This window comes from Gigantopelta aegis, chromosome 4 (genome assembly GCF_016097555.1).
Source record: "Gigantopelta aegis isolate Gae_Host chromosome 4, Gae_host_genome, whole genome shotgun sequence".
Classification (NCBI taxonomy): Eukaryota; Metazoa; Mollusca; class Gastropoda; order Neomphalida; family Peltospiridae; genus Gigantopelta; species Gigantopelta aegis.
Genome location: NC_054702.1, coordinates 108,230,475 through 108,252,509, shown reverse-complemented (window position 1 = coordinate 108,252,509; position 22,035 = coordinate 108,230,475). Strand labels below are relative to the sequence as shown.

The window sequence follows — 22,035 nt, the reverse complement described above, 5'->3', positions numbered from 1 at the left end:
ACATTCTTCCATTCATACCATATATAGTCTTCCATGTACGGCCAGAAGAAGCGGTTGACCCCATTTCTGTGCATAACTTTTACCTCCACAGAATCAGCAATCTAATTAAAATTAGCTCCACTATTACATGTGGATCTAACACCAGCCAGTTGTCCACCAATCAAAACCTTACTTGCAGAATCCTGCCAGTGATTTAAAACTAACAACACTGCATAGTCCCCAATGTCCAGGTAACATTTCGTCTGTAAATAATAATTTAAATATTGACCAATCACACTTCGCCTTTTATAACGTTATTTGGGAGCATACAAATTCTAAAAATATCGGGCGAGTCTATTTTAGTGGCCGCAGTACAGTGAACCATACCAATACGTACGTTGTGGGTTATCAGTCTTCAATTTTACATTAAAAATTATTTATTTATTTATATATAAAAAAAAAAAAAACCAGTCTTCAGTTTTACATTACAAATTATTTATTTTATAAAATAAAACATGTTTTAAGGCATTCATAATTCACACGAAACATGTCGTATACCCTCAGGATAATTCGGAATGTTTTCAAATTATTTTTAAATCACTAGCTGGTGTTAGATCCACATGTAATAGTGGAGCTAATTTTAATTAGATTGCAGAATCAGAATCCAAATCTTGGATAATACCTGGATACACTTGAGAATCATATTCTACCAAACACCACTCCCCAATGTTGTCAGGGTCTGCTAGAGTTTCACATTCATTGGGCTATTCATTTTCTCTGGATGCAGTTATTGCTTTCACTGCCAAACTCCCATGTGTTTTAGCTTCTTGAGGCTGGGATATGTGTTTCACTTTTGGAAGGACAGAAACAGTCACACCTACCAGGCCTAGGGCTTGACACATGGCTGACAATTTGGTGCAATTTCATTGTGCCTTGAATAGTTTTAGGACAAGGTAACATCTTCTTGACAGTGTCAATTTCCTTGCTTTCAACAAAGAACAGCTTGATGTCCATTTGCATTTTACCAAGCTCCAAAAACATATCCTTAGTGTTAACAATGTCCTTTCCCTTTGAAAGCAAAGCATCTGCTGACCATTTTAACAATCCTCCTACCCCATCATGGACATTTACCATCACAATGCTATTATACATATGTTACGCTAAATGTCTATTTATGTTTCCAAATAAATAAACTATATTCATCCTTCTTATCTTTAAACATGCTGAATACATTCAACTATTAAGTACTCTGAATTATTTTACCAAAAAATTCATTCATGAGCATGTAAAAAGCCCACTTTATGTTCGGGGACAAAATAATGACAATTGTGCATCAGTAAGGAAGAATCACCCATATATGATATGATATGTGAAGGAACGCAATATAATGTAATATGACATAGTTTTTCTGCTAAAGAAGTATAGAAGGGTGCTACACCCTGTCCAGTTTGTGGTCTGCCCTGGTGTGTACCCTCTGCCCATTGAAGTATACCCACTGCCCCAATAATCTGTATCATTGTCCTAATAAATTGGGGTCGTAGTATAACTACAAACAAATGTTTCTTACTTTAATTAGTTTATCACATCCTAACAGAATTGCTTCAGAACATATATTGATATGCTAATTAACTATGTTTTACATCATATGTCGTATTGTGTTGTGTCATGATGTGTTGTGTTATGTCATGTCATGTCATATCATATACAGGTATTGTATCATGTCCAATCATCATATATATACTGAACAAAAAAAGAAACTTCCGATTTGTACATACGGTATAGTTTTTGTCCGATAGTAAGGATTTCCGAATGTGACAATTTATAAATAGTTTGACACCGTTCTAGTAGACAAGTATTGTGTTAAAAAATAAAAATATGGCCTAAAACATTTAGCCTGACAGCTGAAACTAATAAAAATCATTAAAAAGTTATGCCTTCTGTTTTCATTAAAAAAAAGACCCAACCCATAAATATTAAATTTAAATAATATCAACTATATTGCAATACAGTTTCTTATATCGCAATATATCACAATACGGTTTTGACCGTATCGTTGCACCCCTAATTCATTGTGTAATGAAATTATATAGGTAGTATTAGCCTTGAGCTGTATTATCAGGATTCATGAATTTTATCGATTATTTTTGCACTGTTAATCGTCGACAACGTGAAATTCAATTTGCACGTGCATGCATGGTTCGACATGTCCCGTGTAGTATTCGGTCAATTTGTTTTACTTGTCTTACTGACATGTTGTCAAGTGAACGAAAACGCTTCAAAATTTGTAAACAAATTAAAGTTTTTTACATTGTAGCATTTTTAGTATGCCAAGAATACCCAATAATTTACGCGAACGGGTGCTTGATGCTGGCATGTCGACAGAGGCATGTTGGGAGTTCTAGTCGAGCGATACAAAATCTTCGCGTAAGATTTCGAACGACAGGAAGCACCAACGACTTGCCACGTCGTGGACGTCCGCGTGTTACAACGCGTGTTCAAGACCGCTATATCATAAACACGCATTTGCGCAATCGATTCCAAACTGCTACTGCTACTGTCTACTGTAGGAGAAATGAACGCTATGCTGACTGTTGTGTTCTTGAACGAGATCGTTTCGGGGGTGGGGGTTGTGTCATGGTCTGGGCAGCCATTGCCCATGGTTATCGTTCACCACTAGTCATCATTGATGGCAGTTTAAATGCTCAATGTTACCGCGATGACATTCTCGCTCATCACGTTATTCTTCTGTTCCATAACAACGCCAACATCTCGATTTTTCAGCATGATAATGCCACCTCTCATACAGCTAGAGACACTGTAAATTTTCTTAGGACAAATAACATTGATTTCATTAATGACTGGCCCGCTAAAAGTCCTGATCTCAACCCCATCGAGCATGTCTGGGATAGTCTGGACAGACGATTGAGGCGTCGTCCCAACTCACCCGCTAACGTCAATGAACTTCTCCAAGCGCTCATTCAGGAATGGAACAATATTCCACAGGCAGAAATCAACACTTTAGTCAATTCTATGCGCCTGCGATGCACTGCGGTGGTCAATTCAAGAGGTGGTCATACCCGTTATTAAGTTGGGTTTTTTTTTTAACCCCTACCACACTTGGTCAAAATTTCTCCCAGTTTCTGTCAACCTATGGCCATGATTTTTGCACCAAACGATGCATCATGGAACACTCTTTAAACACATATATAAAAATTATTCCCCCGGTTTGTTTTCATCAAGTTATGTTCAAGCAAAGTTAGCGGAAGTTTCTTATTTTGTTCAGTATATATGTTGATATAAGTGATATATGTGATATGACCTGATAAGCCTTTTTTTAAAGTATATTATATCATATACATGTATCATATGACTTATATATTGCATGATAAATGATATGGTCTGATATGATATCATGTGATGTATCATTATTTTCAGAAAGTTTACATCTAAAGACATTTGATGTTGGTGCTCAAACCCCCAACATTCGGAATGTGCGTGTGTTTGAGTTTGCTGAAGGCGTTCCAGGGGGTCGCAAGCCGTGTTCATGGTTCAGTGTGGGTCGGCCACCGGTGGGCCTCCACAACATGTCCTCCTTCCAGATTGTGGTCGAGATCGATGTCAGCATGCTGTGTGAGGACTTCAAGATGATATTCAGAGGACGAGTCGGAAGCAAAAGGTAAGATTTGAAATATTTTAATATTTTAAAGAGAGTATTTTGGGGTATAATTGGTTTGGTTTAGAAAAAAATGTAACAAGCCACAGAGTGTGTTAAGTCAGTTAATTTATCCTCATCTTTGGTGTGTCATAATATGGTATGACATTGTCCTTCTGTCTGTCTTTCCATAAATGTTTTCATACCAAGTCGTATCTTTCATATTAGTTCATATAGGATCATCAAACCTTGCAGGTGCAACTTGTTATTTTTGCACTATTAAAAAAGAAAATAATAATAATGTTAATCATAAAAACTAAAATAGCTACAAGAAGACATTTTAAAAACACAACAGCAATAACCTATTTTAAATACATATCTACACATATATCCACAGCTTGGGCACAATGGGGACTTTTGTCTTTTCTGAGTGCAGGGAGGTCGTTTTAGTTCAGGAAGGTCATTAACAGCTGCTGGAGAGTTGTCAATTTTCAGAAATACATTTCAAGTTATTTTAATCTAATTAAACTTAACATTTCAATGGGTTTGAGGTGAACTATTTTGATGTCAGCATGTCTACTTAATTTGGCTATGATTATTTTGGGCATATGCATTTTGGGCACAACGTTTATCACCTCAACTTTGATGCAAGCCCTGATATCTGATTATATTTTGAATTCACACTGTTTTGGTGTATGAAGTCTTTGTTGTGTATTAAACTGTATTTTCCATTTTTTTTGTCATCTACATACATGCATATACATGTATACTTATAATGTATATCTTACACAGATTCTTTTTGAGAAAGTTGTAATACTGTTTTGAAGATAAATACCATTAGAGTTTAATTGGATGACTTACTGAAAGATGTCAGCAGTTTAACACTGCTGGAATTAATCTATAAATACACATACATAGTAACCATATTGTGTGTTACAGATGGCATGATGGTATCACTGGAGTACTATATACAACACCTGTTGCATATTCCTTTTCAAATAAATTTCAGCTGAAATAGTTTATGTAGCCTGATTTTGTATATAGTGAAAGTAATTGCATGGTAGAAAGTAAAAGAATGTGTCACTCCTACTATAAGAAAACAGGGAAATGATTTTTTTTCTAGGTCATGGAGTTGTACTAAAAACATGTTACAAGTTTTAAAATGTATAGCTAAAGTCTCTCTTAGTCAAATAAAATGCAACAGAATAGACATTTACTAAATATGCTGGTTCTCAGATTAGCATTTGCGAAATGTCTTTAAAAATTTGTCAAATTTTACCTCACTTCATATTCACAAAATGCTTTTGTTTAACTGGTTTTTAAATTAGTATTTTATAAATGGTTTCTACTGTTTTTGTTTCCTTTAAAAATGTAAAGTGCTGTGCATATTTTGTTTTGATATAATTATTATAGCATATCGTGCATACTTACTCACAAGTTTAAATACCCTTCTCTGACTTGTTCATTTGTTTAAAATGCTGAAGAAAACTGGAGGATTTGAATGCTTTTCATACGCCTGTCTATGATGGGTCGTACTATGGTATGGCATTGTCCGTCCGTATGTCCATCTGTTAACTTGTTCTTGTCCAGACCATATTTTGCATACAGATGCATACAGGACCATCAAACCTCACATGTAGGAACAACTTGGGATGGCAGTGTGTCGGGTACTATTACTGGGTCATTGTGACCTACTTTTCATGGTCTACTGCACATAACAGTAAAATTTGGTCTGGATTATATCTTGCATACAGGACCATCAAACTTCATTTGTACGAACAACTTGGGATGGTGGTGTGTCAATTACTAGGTCACTGTGATACAAATGAATGAAATAATTTGTCTATATTCTGAACATCATAGGAAAATCTTGTTTAGTCTTTGAAGAAGACAGGACTTCATTAATCAGACAGTACCTTCAGTGGATAAGAGTATCATCAGTAGTTGGTCAAAAACAAACTGTTCATCCATCCCATTGCAAAAATTCACATAATTAGAATTGAATCATACCATTAGCATATTCATTAATATCTATGGTTTTTCATCAAACTCCTAACGGGCGTATCATGTATCTCACTGGTACTCTTGTTTTATGTGTGTGTGTGTGTGTGTGTGTGTGTGTGTGTCTGTATGTGTGAGTGTGTGTGTGTATGTGTGTGAGTGTGAGTATGTGTGTGTGCATGCGTGCAAGAGTGAGAGACAGAAACAGAAACAGAGACACACTGTAGAAGAAATAATCAGGGTTCCACCTAGCATCTGGAAAACGGGAGTCATCATGACTCACAGGGTTTTATTTTGGGAGTCTTCCATTCAATAATGGGAGTCATCTATGATATATATTTCTTAAATCACATAATTAACTGAATAACTGTCTCCACTATTCTATCTGTAAATAATTTAGTCTTTTTATGTAGTCCGAAGGGACGTAGAAAGTGTGGTTCTTTCTACGTCCGAATATTGTTACATATCCTCTATATAGCTGATATTCAAAACTTGTGACACCCTGTTTCAACTGAGATAGTGTAACAAATGGACATAAAGCCATTTTAAATTTGCTAAATAGAGGGAAGCAACTTGCCCTGCACATTAACAAAAGTGTTGACTTACTATGCGCCCTGCTACTCTCGATTCACTAATATCAAAACCTATATTAGCTCGGCCATTTACCTTTCGACCGACCGTTCAAAATTGCGCCAAATTCCCTCAATCAAAATTGCGCACCCTTTTCTCTTTGGCATTTAACTGCTCCATTCAAATTCCATAGCACCACCACCACCCCCACCCGCCTGTTACTGATTTGATCGGGCTGCTGGTGCTCCCTTGCACCTGCCAGTGCAGGCGGTCCCTCCTCTCCCCTCCCCCTACCTTTCCTGTCATGGACGGAGGAGCTGGCCAAGGCCGGCTCTTGTGCCCACGACAGGCGTGTGCTACAACAGCTTGTTCTGAATATGCACGTAAAACCCTATGACTTGACATGACATGCGCCCTACACTATCTTTTTATGCACCCTTTGGCAAATAGTCACCCAATGCTGCATGCTAACCTGCTTTGTAACATAGCTGCATCTGCCCAATAATTATGACTAACTCCTATTTGATTTGCTCAACCATCTACATGACATTGTACATGTCCGTATACAGACAGCGCATTCGACATTATCGCGATGATCTAAATTTAGACAGGAACTGGCACACTACATCAGCCACACTGTTTTTAACTCTTATCTAACGTAACGTATTGATATGGTTGGGAACCAGTTAAACCGCTAGACTATATTTGTTCTGAAACTTCGTAGTCGTTTGGTTTTAGGTGTTTAAAACATTTATTTTTTTAATGTTAAAGCGATTGGCATTGTCGCAATGATCTAAATTTACAGAAAGGGTCTGGCATACTACATGAGCCAAACTGGTTTTAACACTTAAGTTACGTTAAACGTATTGATAAAGTTGGGAACCAGTTAAACCGCTCGGCTATTCATTGATATTGTATGCTTTTCTTTTTTTCTATCTTCTGACATCGGCTATTCATTGATATTGTATGCTTTTCTTTTTTTCTATCTTCTGACATAGGCTATTCATTGATATTGTATGCTTTTCGTTTTTTTCTATCTTCTGACATCGGCTGTTCGTTGATATTATATGCTCTTTTTTTTTTCTATCTTCTGACATCGGCTATTCGTTGATATTGTATGCTTTTCTTTTTTTCTATCTTCTGATATCGGCTATTCGTTGATATTGTATGCTTTTCTTTTTTTCTATCTGCTGACACCAGTTTGTTTGGTATTGTGCAATAAAATGAACTGAAATTTAATTGAATTAGTCGTTAGGTTTTTATGTATTAAAAAAAAATGAATGTAGAATCGATTGACATCAGAAATATTTTGCATCAACCATGACGCACACATATTTTATGTAGGAGTATTTTAGTTAAATGTTGTGTCAAATACGCAGGATTCCTGCGTCATGTGAAACCCTGAATAATATATTATTCTTTTATTTACAGTAGTTTTAGTTTTCTAATCTTATTTTATTATGGAGCCAACATTGTAGAATGATGTATTGTATGCCCACTGCTAAACATGAATTAAGCAATGTTTTCAGAATAAATGTAAAGTAAGTAACACACAATTAATGTTTACGCTCTATTTACAGGGTGAATGTTGGCTTTGATATGGTTGTGCAGGATCTCTCTATCTCTGGTACTCTCCAGGCCATAGTACAGATGTCCATGGATGTTCCATTTCCACACATACGCAAGGCCACCGTCTGTTTCACTGAAAAGTGAGATCCATAGTTGTTATAAAATTATATATATTATCTGATTATTTTTTTAGGTCACATACTTTCACAATTAGATGCAAATTAATCAGGTCACAGGACTTTTATTAACATGTAAGTGACACTCCAAAATTAACGGATGTATTTATAGTCATCAAACAAAAATATTACTATAGCAATTTTACATAGAATTTTTCTTCTATATCATAATACATGTATTAGGAATAAAAGTAATCTATTAAACTTGGCAGATGCTTGTATGATACAGTTTGTACTTCCAATATATAATGTTGATGATACAAACACACTGGTAATAACCTCTCTATACATACACATCTAAAGAGATTTCTCTAAAGTAAATTGAAAACTCTTTAATTACAAGATTTGTGTATGTAAGGTTGACATTTGTTTTAAAACATAAAATTGGTGGTTTTATTTATTTAAATATTCATGTAGACATTACTGGGTTATTAAAGTAAAACGTTATATTTTAGGCCCGATGTGACGTTTAACATTAGTCTGTTGCGTGCCATTCAGATGATGGAGGTACCGCTTCTCAAGAGCTGGATACACACCAACTTCATGGACGGACTCACAAAAGGTTCTTAGTACATTCTACAAACTTGGAGATCAAATCTAAATATAGCAGTGCAGTATATAGCATGTCAATAAGCTTGTATTGTGTAGGTGAAATTATCTTCAAATTTAGAGATCAAATCTAAATATAGCAGTGCAGTATGTAGCATGTCAGTAAGCTTGTATTGTGTAGGTGAAATATTCTTCAAATTTAGAGATCAAATCTGAAATATAGCAGTGCAGTATGTAGCATGTCAATAACAGACAAATTTGATCAAATCTCCTTAGCACCTTATGCGGGAGACAGTTTCTCCTGTTAAATGACATTTTTGTAAGTATAAAAAAAAATCAATCCTCTTTTGTCAAAATAACATAAGGGAAGTAACTCACCTTTTTTTCCTCATTCGGAAAATGTCGACTACTTTCGGTTTCTGAGAATGTAACAGGCCGAATTGTCCCGACTGTTTAACCTTTGCCGAAGTGAGAATTGTGGGATAGCCTATTTATATTGTTAAAAAAGCACATGGAGTTTATAAAATGACGTGTTTTTATAATGTTTGTTATCATCGTAATGGCTACGAAGCGTGTTTGAATTGTAAAATGTCTTCCCACTGGATTACATAATGCAATTATGACGAATCTGAACTGCCAGACTCCGAGTTGACAGCGATACACACGATGTTGGTTAAAATCACATGTCACAGCAAGACAACGAAAAGACCAATTAGCTGTATAAACATACTTGTGTCAGTTAATTTTGTATGTTTGTGCAGTAAAATGTTGGTTATAAGGGTACTCTTCAAGAAATTATTTTTGTACAATTAAAAAATGTGGTGTTTGACATTGACATAAAGTTACTCATGGAAATGGGTATAATTCCGGTATATTTCACACGATGTCCGTAATGAGGTTTTACTTATGATTAATGAAAATACAATGTTTATTGCATCATTATAATGATTTTAAATAAGTACCACGCCACCGTTCCTCATTATAGTAAAAACTGAATATTAATTTATAAAATTTATATAAATTTGTCTTTGTTACTTAGGTACACTAACCACAAATGATAATGTAACGCAACCTGTAAGGCTGTAAGTGTAATACCGTAAATGTACTAATTAAATTTTTTATTTCTTGTTCATGTTCTTAACATTTTTGGATAAAATATTATTTATTTTTTAAATATGTATTAAATCATAATAATATTTAAAATTTTAAAAAAATAAAAATAAAAATAATGTTTTTATTTTGTTTTTCTTTTCTTTTTTTTTAATGCAAATATCTAAGGTTAAGAAGTATATATGACATTATATAGTATTCATATAACTTATTGTAATAATGTTTTTTTTTAAATCTTGCGATTTTGGGTTAAATTGTGTGAATTTAAAAAATCTCCTGCTTTTTGACAAAATCTCCTGCTTTTTCAACACACACCTCCTGCTTTCTCTTGACTAAAGGTTGACAGGTCTGGTCAATAAGCTTGTATTGTGTAGGTGAAATATTCTTCAAATTTAGAGATCAAATCTGAAATATAGCAGTGCAGTATGTAGCATGTCAGTAAGCTTGTATTGTGTAGGTGAAATATTCTTCAAATTTAGAGATCAAATCTAAATATAGCAGTGCAGTATGTAGCATGTCAATAAGCTTGTATTGTGTAGGTGAAATATTCTTCAAATTTAGAGATCCAATCTAAATATAGCAGTGCAGTATGTAGCATGTCAATAAGCTTGTATTGTGTAGGTGAAATGTTCTTCAAATTTAGAGATCAAATCTAAATATAGCAGTGCAGTATGTAGCATGTCAGTAAGCTTGTATTGTGTAGGTGAAATGTTCTTCAAATTTAGAGATCAAATCTAAATATAGCAGTGCAGTATGTAGCATGTCAGTAAGCTTGTATTGTGCAGGTGAAATATGCTTAAAATTTAGAGATCAAATCTAAATATAGCAGTGCAGTATGTAGCATGTCAATAAGCTTGTATTGTGTAGGTGAAATATTCTTCAAATTTAGAGATCAAATCTAAATATAGCAGTGCAGTATGTAGCATGTCAATAAGCTTGTATTGTGCAGGTGAAATATTCTTCAAATTTAGAGATCAAATCTAAATATAGCAGTGCAGTATGTAGCATGTCAATAAGCTTGTATTGTGTAGGTGAAATATTCTTCAAATTTAGAGATCAAATCTAAATATAGCAGTGCAGTATGTAGCATGTCAATAAGCTTGTATTGTGCAGGTGAAATATTCTTCAAATTTAGAGATCAAATCTAAATATAGCAGTGCAGTATGTAGCATGTCAGTAAGCTTGTATTGTGTAGGTGAAATATTCTTCAAATTTAGAGATCAAATCTAAATATAGCAGTGCAGTATGTAGCATGTCAATAAGCTTGTATTGTGTAGGTGAAATATTCTTCAAATTTAGAGATCAAATCTAAATATAGCAGTGCAGTATGTAGCATGTCAATAAGCTTGTATTGTGTAGGTGAAATATTCTTCAAATTTAGAGATCAAATCTAAATATAGCAGTGCAGTATGTAGCATGTCAATAAGCTTGTATTGTGTAGGTGAAATATTCTTCAAATTTAGAGATCAAATCTAAATATAACTGTGTAGTATGTTGGGGGCGGGATGTAGCCCAGTGGTAAAGTTCTCCCTCGATGTGCAGTCGGTCTGGGATCGATCCCTGTTGGCGGGCCCATTGGGCTAATTCTTGTTCCATCCAATGCACCACGACTGGTATATCAAAGGCCATGGTATGTACTACCCTGTCTGTGCGGATGGTGCATATAAAAGATCCCTTGCTGCTAATCAAAAAGAGTAGTCCATGAAGTGGCGACAGCAGGTTTCCTGTCTCCATAACCATATGTCTGACACCATATAACCGTAAATAAAATGTGTTGAGTGCGTCGTTAAATAAAACATTTACTTCCTTCCTTCTAGTGCAGTATGTCGGTAAGCTTGTGCAAGTAAAACATTCTATAAATTTAGAGATCAAATCTAAGATATAGCAGTGCAGTGATTTTGTATTTTAGTAAGCATTTATTGTGCAGGTGAAACATTCTACAAATTTAGAGATCAAATCTAAAATATAGCAGTGCAGTATTTTAGTAAACAGGTGAAACATTCTACAAATTTAGAGATCAAATCTAAAATATAACAATGCCGTATTTTAGTAAACAGGTGAAACATTCTACAAATTTAGAGATCAAATCTAAAATATAACAATGCAGTATTTTAGTAAACAGGTGAAACATTCTACAAATTTAGAGATCAAATCTAAAATATAACAATGCAGTATTTAGGATGTCAGTAAGCTTGTATTGTGCAGGTGAAAGATTAATACAAATTTAGATATCAAATCTAAGATATAGCAGTGCAGTGATTTTGTATTTTAGTAAGCATTTATTGTGCAGGTGAAACATTCTACAAATTTAGAGATCAAATCTAAAATATAGCAGTGCAGTATTTTAGTAAACAGGTGAAACATTCTACAAATTTAGAGATCAAATCTAAAATATAACAATGCAGTATTTTAGTAAACAGGTGAAACATTCTACAAATTTAGAGATCAAATCTAAAATATAACTGCAGTATTTTAGTAAACAGGTGAAACATTCTACAAATTTAGAGATCAAATCTAAAATATAACAATGCAGTATTTAGGATGTCAGTAAGCTTGTATTGTGCAGGTGAAAGATTATACAAATTTAGATATTAAATCTAAAATATAGAAGTCCAATATTTTAGTAAGCAAGTGAAACATTCTACAAATTTAGAAATCAAATATAAAAATAAAACATATCAATGAAGTAAAGCCAGTTGACAGTCCATAATTTACAATGATTATTTTCACAGCTTTGGTTGATCCATCGTCAGTAGACATCAACTTCGCTAAGACCGGTCCGGTTCAGATTGGCCGCGCAGAGAAGAAACACGGCCCAGCGCAGGGTGTGCTCACCATTCAGCTGAAGGGAACACCAGTCAAGGAAGCAGGTAGGCACTACCAAGCACCACTCTGGCTTTAACCGGCATCAGTGACATGGTTGGTAAGACATCAGTTTTAAGACTGGTTAATGCTGGGGTCACATCCTTGTATTAGCTCCCACCAAGAGTGAGTTTCATTGGCTCATTGGAGGGATGTAAATCCTACACTGACTTCTCTTTTAATAACCACTGACCTCCATACTGAATAAACAGTCAATATAGTTGAGGTAGATGGTAAGGTTAATGTGATTTAACTGAATGAAGCCTTGATTAAACAGGCAGTTGGGGATTTACTGTAGCTAGGACTGGTACAACAAGATATCCTCTGTGAGATAGTGCAAAGTGCACATGCAAATATCAATATAGAAAGATGCATACCCATAGTAATATTACCATTAGAAAAGAAATTTACTATAAGTCAAGTACTTCCTTATATTCCATTTTAAAATCTTATTTCATCCTGTACATAATTATGTAAATGTAGTTTTCATCCTTAAACTGGAAGCAAGACTATCTCTAGCAGTCGCCAAATTTACAAATTGCAACTTTTAAAACAACTGGCAAATTTTATTTTATATGGCTGAAATATTTTTATGTACTAATTTTTCATGTTTGATAGATAATTTTGCAAAATGTTTAGCTCCCCCAGAGCTAGTCCTGTTTAAGAAGTGACATTTTCACCAAGATGGTTTAAACCCAACCTTAATATTTACATGATAATACTAAATGAAGTCTGTTTAAAAATTATGATAATCATTTAAGCAGGCCGACTATAATTACTGTTAATAACTTAAGCTTACTGTCTGCAATGCAACACAGCTTACCACTACTTGATAAGCTTGTACCCAACACTTTCCAAAACAAAACTTGACAAAGACAAGGGAGATAACTCATAATAAAGTCATTAATATGAAAAAGTTCCATGCTGTTATTAGTGATAAACTGACCATTAGACAAATGTTATTAACTGTTAAAAAGCTAAATACAATTTATGTTGGTGAATCCAGTTTCTGCCAAAAGCTAAATACAATTTATGTTGATGAATCCAGTTTCTGCCAAAAGCTAAATACAATTTATGTTGGTGAATCCGTCTGCCAAAAGCTAAATACAATTTATGTTGATGAATCCAGTTTAAACCACTAATTTATTTTAGCTCCCGATGACATTCGCTATACAGTGTTACGAATTGGTGATCTGAAGCGGGAGACATACGAAGTGCCTGCCACGGAGGAATGGGAGGATGTCTGTTCCTTCTTTATCTACAGTTTATCTCATGATAAGGTATGTATTACAGAAAATAATACATATCTCAACTCAGTTAGGACAGAATTATGTAGCACTCTTATAATAACAAATATAATCATGAGTGTTGAAATCAGTATGTTTCTGCCATCATCATTAGTAACTGATACTGCTAAATTCACCACCATTGTCTCATGTTACAGTTGTTCATACTTGTTAGATAGTCTTCCGTATCATACTTGAAGGTACAGTAAAACCCTTCTAAACCGGACACTCTTGAACCAATAAAAAGTCTGGTTTCAAGGGGTATCTTGTTTAGAGAGTTTAGAGAATATTTGAAAAAGGATTATGAAAAACATCTGATTTTGAAGGAAGTCCCGTTTCTTGAGGATCCGCTTTGTAGCGGTTTCACTAAATGAATAAGACACACTGAAAAAAAAAATTGTACTCACACTGTTTCATAATAATCATGTAACTAAATATTTGTTTTAATGTTATTTTTTTCATCAGCTTCAGATAAAACACAAGTGCAAGCGACTTCTGATCAGCTCCGTTCTAGAGAAACAGGAGTTCAGTCTGGCATCGTTTCCATTCCAAGTCAGAGAATTGTAAGCTTAGTCTCTCTCTTATGGATATTTTATCATTTTCCACAATGTTTATTCTCAAAACAACTTCTGATCATTGTCAACAATACAATTTTTTTTTATATGATTGTTTTTAGAAGGAATTTACATATCCATAACAGTTATAATTGCACATCTACGTTTTTGATAAATTCTCAATCAGTAAGTCAGTCATTATTTCACCTTTAAGAAGTTATTGACTATGCATTCTAAAAAAAAGATAATATCGATTTATCAAATTTATATCCTGAATGAATGAATTTTATTTGTCATAAGGTTAAGCATCGCTAAATCTTTCTATTTTATTTAGTTTCACAGATATTTACAAAAATATTCTCTCATTTTGTTTAATCTCTAAAGAATTGTATTAAAATAATACATATATTTTTTTTTTACAAATTTAACACAAAAAACCCCTAAACTATGTCAGTTTGCCAAATTGTTGTATTTAGTACCAACATGGTAAGCACTAAATTGTTCATTAATATGATATGTTAGACCAATGAGCAATCTTTTCTCACTGAGCAAATATATATTAAAATTTGTTTCTCTTTATGAGTGATTGTTATGGAAGTAAAGCTCTAGATTAAGTATATTTGTTATTTCATCTGACCCTGAATGTCTGTTAGCCATGTTAGACGATCATGTCTCTCTGATCTCTGTTTTGTTGACAGTGCGGAGAAGGAGATTGAGAAAAAGGATGGCTCCAAGTTGATGCTGAAACTGCAGTACACCGCCCTGCCACCCATCAACCTTGATGACTACGAGGAGAAGGAGAAGAAACATGAAGTCACAGAAAGTAAGTGCACTATGTGTTAACACAGAAAGAACTATGGGATATCTCAAAAAGTACTACAGACTATTACAGAAAGTACTACTGGCTATTACAGAAAGTACTACTGGCTATTACAGAAAGTACTACAGACTATTAGAGAAAGTACTACTGACTATTACAGAAAGTACTACAGACTATTAGAGAAAGTACTACTGGCTATTACAGAAAGTACTACTGGCTATTACAGAAAGTACTACTGGCTATCTCAAAAAGTACTACAGACTATTAGAGAAAGTACTACTGGCTATTACAGAAAGTACTACTGGCTATTACAGAAAGTACTACTGGCTATCTCAAAAAGTACTACAGACTATTAGAGAAAGTACTACTGGCTATTACAGAAAGTACTACTGGCTATTACAGAAAGTACTACTGGCTATTACAGAAAGTACTACTGGCTATTACAGAAAGTACTACAGACTATTACAGAAAGTACTACAGACTATTACAGAAAGTACTACTGGCTATTACAGAAAGTACTACTGGATATTACAGAAAGTACTACGGGCTATTACAGAAAGTACTACTGGCTATTACAGAAAGTACTACAGACTATTACAGAAAGTACTACTGGCTATTACAGAAAGTACTACAGACTATTAGAGAAAGTACTACAGACTATTACAGAAAGTACTACGGGCTATTACAGAAAGTACTACTGGCTATTACAGAAGGTACTACAGACTATTACAGAAAGTACTACTGGTTATTACAGAAAGTACTACAGACTATTACAGAAAGTACTACAGACTATTACAGAAAGTACTACAGACTATTAGAGAAAGTACTACTGGCTGTTACAGAAAGTACTACTGGCTATTACAGAAAGTACTACGGGCTATTACAGAAAGTACTACTGGCTATTACAGAAAGTACTACTGGCTATTACAGAAAATACTATGGGCTATTAAAGAAAGTACTATGGGCTATTACAGAAAGTACTATGGGCTATTACAGAAAATACTATGGGCTATTATAGAAAGTAAGTTCACTATGGGCTATTACAGAAAGTAAGTTCACTATGGGCTATTACATAAAGTACTATGGGCTATTACATAAAGTACTCTGGGCTATTACAGAAAGTACTATGGGCTATTACAGAAAGTAAGTTCATTATGGGCTATTACAGAAAGTAAGTTCATTAAGGGCTATTACAGAAAGTACTATGGGCTATTATATAAAGTACTATGGGCTGTTACAGAAAGTAAGTTCATTATGGGCTATTACAGAAAGTAAGTTCATTAAGGGCTATTACAGAAAGTACTATGGGCTATTACAGAAAGTACTATGGGCTATTACAGAAAGTAAGTTCATTATGGGCTATAACAGAACGTACTATGGGCTATTACAGAAAGTACTATGGGCTATTACAGAAAGTAAGTTCATTAAGTGCTATTACAGAAAGTAAGTTCACTATGGGCTATTACAGAAAGTACTATGGGCTATTGCAGAAAATACTATGGGCTATTACAGAAAGTATTATGGGCTATTACAGAAAGTACTATGGGCTATTACAGAAAGTACTATGGGCTATTACAGAAAGTACTATGGGCTATTACAGAAAGTATTATGGGCTATTACAGAAAGTACTATGGGCTATTACAGAAAGTACTATGGGCTATTACAGAAAGTATTATAGGCTATTACAGAAAGTACTATGGTCTATTACAGAAAGTATTATGGGCTATTACAGAAAGTATTATAGGCTATTACAGAAAGTATTATAGGCTATTGCAGAAAGTATTATGGGCTATTACAGAAAGTATTATAGGCTATTGCAGAAAGTACTATGGGCTATTACAGAAAATGTTCACTGTAGAAGACCGTATATTACTGTGATCCTCTCTTTTTTTTACTCCCCCCCCCCCCCCCAACCTTAATTATTTTAGGCTCATGTAAATACATCTGCTCACATTGGCATAGACAAGACTTTGTATATTGGAGAGGCCACCCACATTTTGGAGGGAGGGGGCAACTACAGTGTCTATGAATCATATAAAAGGTGGTGAGGAGAAATGGAGGTGTGATTGGGGATGACCCCACTTCTGGTTACATCGGTGTCTGCTCTCTGATTATACCAGCTGAATGTTTGATAACAGATCACAAAATGTACAGATAACAGAGTCACTAGTGTTGTAGTATTTTAATACTCATCGCTTTTACACTATTTATTATCTGACTGCAGAGACTTGTGTTGATATATGCTATAATCCTTGTATTTAATACTCATTACTTGAACTTCTGTTTATTATCTTACTTCAATCTGTGATCCATGGAACAAGGTCACTAGTGTTGTAGTATTTAATACTCATTACTTGAACTTCTGTTTATTATCTTACATCAATCTGTGATCCATGGAACAAGGTCACTAGTGTTGTAGTATTTAATACTCATTACTTGAACTTCTGTTTATTATCTTACTTCAATCTGTGATCCATGGAACAAGGTCACTAGTGTTGTAGTATTTAATACTCATTACTTGAACTTCTGTTTATTATCTTACTTCAATCTGTGATCCATGGAACAAGGTCACTAGTGTTGTAGTATTTAATACTCATTACTTGAACTTCTGTTTATTATCTTACATCAATCTGTGATCCATGGAACAAGGTCACTAGTGTTGTAGTATTTAATACTCATTACTTGAACTTCTGTTTATTATCTTACTTCAATCTGTGATCCATGGAACAAGGTCACTAGTGTTGTAGTATTTAATACTCATTACTTGAACTTCTGTTTATTATCTTACTTCAATCTGTGATCCATGGAACAAGGTCACTAGTGTTGTAGTATTTAATACTCATCGCTTGTACTTCTGTTTATTATCTTACTTCAATCTGTGATCCATGGAACAAGGTCACTAGTGTTGTAGAATTTAATACTCATCGCTTGTACTTATGTTTATTATCTTACTTCAATCTGTGATCCATGGAACAAGGTCACTAGTGTTGTAGAATTTAATACTCATCACTTGAACTTCTGTTTATTATCTTACTTCAATCTGTGATCCATGGAACAAGGTCACTAGTGTTGTAGTATTTAATACTCATTACTTGTACACTATTTATTACTGCAGAGTCTGGTGTGATATATGCTGTAATCCACGGAGCAGCTAACGTGATAATAGCCGACAAGACAGGAGCTTCTGACCCCTACTGTGTACTATTCTGTGACAGGAGGAGAGTAAGTTAATTCTCTATCATCTTATATCATGTGCTATTTTATGATCATCTAATTTAAGGGTCAGGCATCATTGTACAGTAGGGTGGGACGTAGCCCAGTGGTATGGTGCTCACTCGATGCATGGGCAATTTGGAATCGATCCCTGTCGGTGGGCCCATTGGGCTATTTCTCGTTCCAGCCAGTGCACCACAACTGGTATATCAAAGGTCGTGGTATGTACTACCCTGTCTGGGATGGTGCATATAAAAGATACCTTGCTGCTAATCGAAAAGAGTAGCCCATGAAGTGGTTTTCTCTCTCAATATCTGTGTGGTCCTTAGCCATATGTATGACGCCATATAACAGTAAATAAAATGTGTTGAGTGTGTCATTACATAAACCATTTCTTTTCTTTTTTTATTGTACAGTATTTAGTAAGTCTTATCTTACATACAGACCAGATTTTCTTATCATGGCCATAATGAATTTTAAATAAATGAGTTCTGATTTTCTTTATATAATGACACCCCTCTAAAGCATACACCAATGATACCATGTAAAAAGTCTGATTTTGTTATACATTTTAAAGGGATTTTGTTTTTGGGGGGGGGGGGGTTCTGCTTGTTATTTGGATTCATCATACAACTGTGCAATGTAATATAACTCATGTTCTTAATTGGTACAAATGTTGAGACCATAAATTCCAGCAAACAGCATTGACTTTCTGTTTAATGTATTTAATAGGTTTGAGCATATTAAGTAAAATCAGTGAACTGTTGCAGGTTTTAACAACTCCATATGTCCCCAACACAAGAAACCCCAGATGGGAATCGTCAGTGGAGTTCTTTGTAGCAGACTTTTCGAAGGTATGAGTACACACAACCACACTGTATAACTCCAGCTTATTGCTCGCAGAATTCTTGAATAATAGTAACATAATAACAAAATAGAGCTGAGACTTTGTCTTACGACATTACAAATCATTGATTAGGAAATGTATGCACTTGTAAGTGCTTTAAAGGGACACACCCTAGTTATGGCTAGTTGTTAACCATTACTTACCGTTTATTATTTAGAATATACATTTCCATTCACCTGAAGTGTTTTTTGGTAATCCTGGTAATCTTGGTGTTTGTAATACCACAAAATGCATTTTTCGTATTTCTGAAAAACGGACGCATGTTTGAGAAAAAACCGTTGAGCAGACAAGGTCTAATCTATTTTTAGACGTGATATTTCCATTTCAATGTCACAGACGTTGGTATACCATGTGACCGTTATCATTTTGGTTCGGTTTGTTTTCTCGTGCACGGTTCGCGCAATCAACATCCGATTTGTTGTTGTTCATTTGTGAGATTTTTCTTCACAGTTCGTGAACATTTTCAGTAACAATAAAGTTCAGACAAGTAAGTATCTCAATACAAAACGTTACAAACCCTTAAAACCAATAATTTTGCTAAGTCCTACGATATCTGGAGAGGGGATACAACCAGGACAGAACAGTTGGAACATGTCCAGGAGAGGTGAAAAGAACGCACCCCAAGTCTGTGAAATTTGTCGTGACGTAGGCATTATTGTGCTTCGAGCGACATCTACCGGTGACATCAGAATACAAACTTTCAAAATTATTTCAAGCAATTGGGACATGGGGATTCCCATGGTATTTATCGATATAAAACCTGCTTTTTCACTCCATTTGATAAAAACGTGATCTAAGTGTGTTACAGGTTTGTAGATTAACCAAATTATAATTTATTTTCGCTGGATGGAACTAGGGTGTGCGGCTTTAATATTTTATAAAAATTGTATATTTATTTTAAATGTCATCTGACATTGTTTGGAACATCTAGTGCATGTGTCTGTCAATACTAACTCTGTAAAATTAGTAGAATAAATATGTCATTATATTATCCTCAACCTGAGGTTACATTTCTGTGTGAAAATTGTTTTCAAATTCAAGTAACCATTATGTGATACAAATATTTCTGCCACTAATTGTGATTGACTATTGAAATAATTATGAATTATTTAATTTTAGACCTCACTGTCGTTCTTTGTGTTTGACTGGGATGGAACGAACATCATTGATGATGATTTCCTCGGTTCTGCTCACCTGACGCTCAATGAGGTAACAAACCAGTTTTATTTAATTATACCTTTGTTATTAGCCTCCTACCTGTCCAACTAGAGGTGACTCTATGTTTCATAGCTGTCCTTGTGTCTGTCTGTCTGTCCTGTCCTTGTGTGTGTGTGCATGTGTCTGGCTGTCTGTCCATCCGTCTGTCTGTCCATCTGTCTGTTCCACATATAGTTTTCCGGATGTTTTTTTCACAATTCATCAAGATATTGAGATGAAATTTTGTCTATAGATTTATCATATGCTGGAAACCATAAAATATTAGCGATCTTAAAATTTAGCGAAATCCAAATATGTGACATATTAGTGACATAGAACTTTAGCGATGTCATCATATCAGAGACTGAAAAAAGGAAAAGCTCAAGCTGTAGGATCGGGTTAAATAATACTGTTGATCTATTTTGACATGTAGCTTATAGACAGCTGAATTATAGTAGAACATTGCAGAATGTGCATGCAAACTATTGTTTGCTATCCATTTTGGTTTAATCGGTAGCATGCAACCATTGTTGTGTGTTCAGTTAATTGGCGACAATTCAGTCACACAAACGATTTTCGGGACAGTCTGTTGTACATCTCTTTAAATTTAGTGTCACAAAATATTAGCATCTTGTGTGGCCTCGCTAAATTTGTTTAAATTTTATGTTCACTAACATTTCCTGATTTACAGTATTATAACAGATCAAGTTTGACTTTCATGACAATTTACCCATTTTTGACAGAGTTATGGCCCTTGAATTAAGGAGCTACAAAAATTAGTTTTGTGGACTTTTTCCCCTCAAGATACTGAGCTGAAATTTTGTGTATAGCTTTATCATGTACTATTATAGATCAAGTTTGACTTTCATGACAATTTTTGACAGAGGCCTTTGAATTTAGGAGATAAGAAAATGTGTTTTCCAGACTCTTGTTTTGCAATGCCTCAAGATTGTCAAGTTCCAACAAAAGGTGAAAAATACAATGGTGCGTCCTCCCCCATTTTCCAAATTCCCTGTATCTGCCACATTTGACAACACATAAATAAAATAAAATAAAATAAAATATTCAACATATTTGGCAATGCGTTTAGAAATAAGATATCCTTACCTAGTAGACTTTCCTAGCAAGATGACACTAGCTATAAAATCTGTTTGATATCTCTTTTTTGCAGGAAGAAAGTTGTGTCATAAAGAGATCGCTGACACTTGGGTACAACAAACCTTCCGAGGGCTATGTTATTGACAAGGCATGTGGGCAAATCACAGTGTCGGTTGTGTTCAGACCGGTCCCCTCGGTATCAAAGTCAGGTAAATGTGATGCTTTGGTTTTGAGGTACAATAATACTTATTTATTATGCAGCAATAAATAAATGACATTCCGGGACACTGCTTAACAACTGTTAGAATAGTTTTCTCCTAACTTTTATATTGCATTTTAATAAAAATTTCATAAATAAAGAATATAAATTTGTAAATACAGTGGGTGCTCTCTAATAATGAATGTGGAGACTGTACCCATGGTAGATAAGTTGATTGTAAAGATTTAGAACCATTAGATATATTCGTTTCAATCTGTGGTAATTTCATATCA

General features: G+C 34.5%; 1 protein-coding gene across 5 annotated transcripts in view; it reads left to right on the top strand.

The window, feature by feature from the left end:
• The window catches only part of LOC121371713 (tricalbin-3-like), a 66,685-nt gene that overhangs the window by 16,897 nt on the left and 27,753 nt on the right, over positions 1-22,035 (top strand). For all 5 annotated transcript variants that reach the window (XM_041497811.1, XM_041497808.1, XM_041497809.1 and 2 more), the window contains exons 3-13: positions 3,415-3,655; positions 7,783-7,911; positions 8,403-8,509; positions 12,339-12,476; positions 13,621-13,748; positions 14,220-14,317; positions 15,007-15,131; positions 18,244-18,350; positions 19,112-19,195; positions 20,368-20,457; positions 21,617-21,752. In XM_041497811.1, coding sequence (XP_041353745.1) covers positions 3,415-3,655; positions 7,783-7,911; positions 8,403-8,509; positions 12,339-12,476; positions 13,621-13,748; positions 14,220-14,317; positions 15,007-15,131; positions 18,244-18,350; positions 19,112-19,195; positions 20,368-20,457; positions 21,617-21,752 — 1,383 coding nt within the window. The remainder of the gene's footprint in view (positions 1-3,414; positions 3,656-7,782; positions 7,912-8,402; positions 8,510-12,338; positions 12,477-13,620; positions 13,749-14,219; positions 14,318-15,006; positions 15,132-18,243; positions 18,351-19,111; positions 19,196-20,367; positions 20,458-21,616; positions 21,753-22,035) is intronic.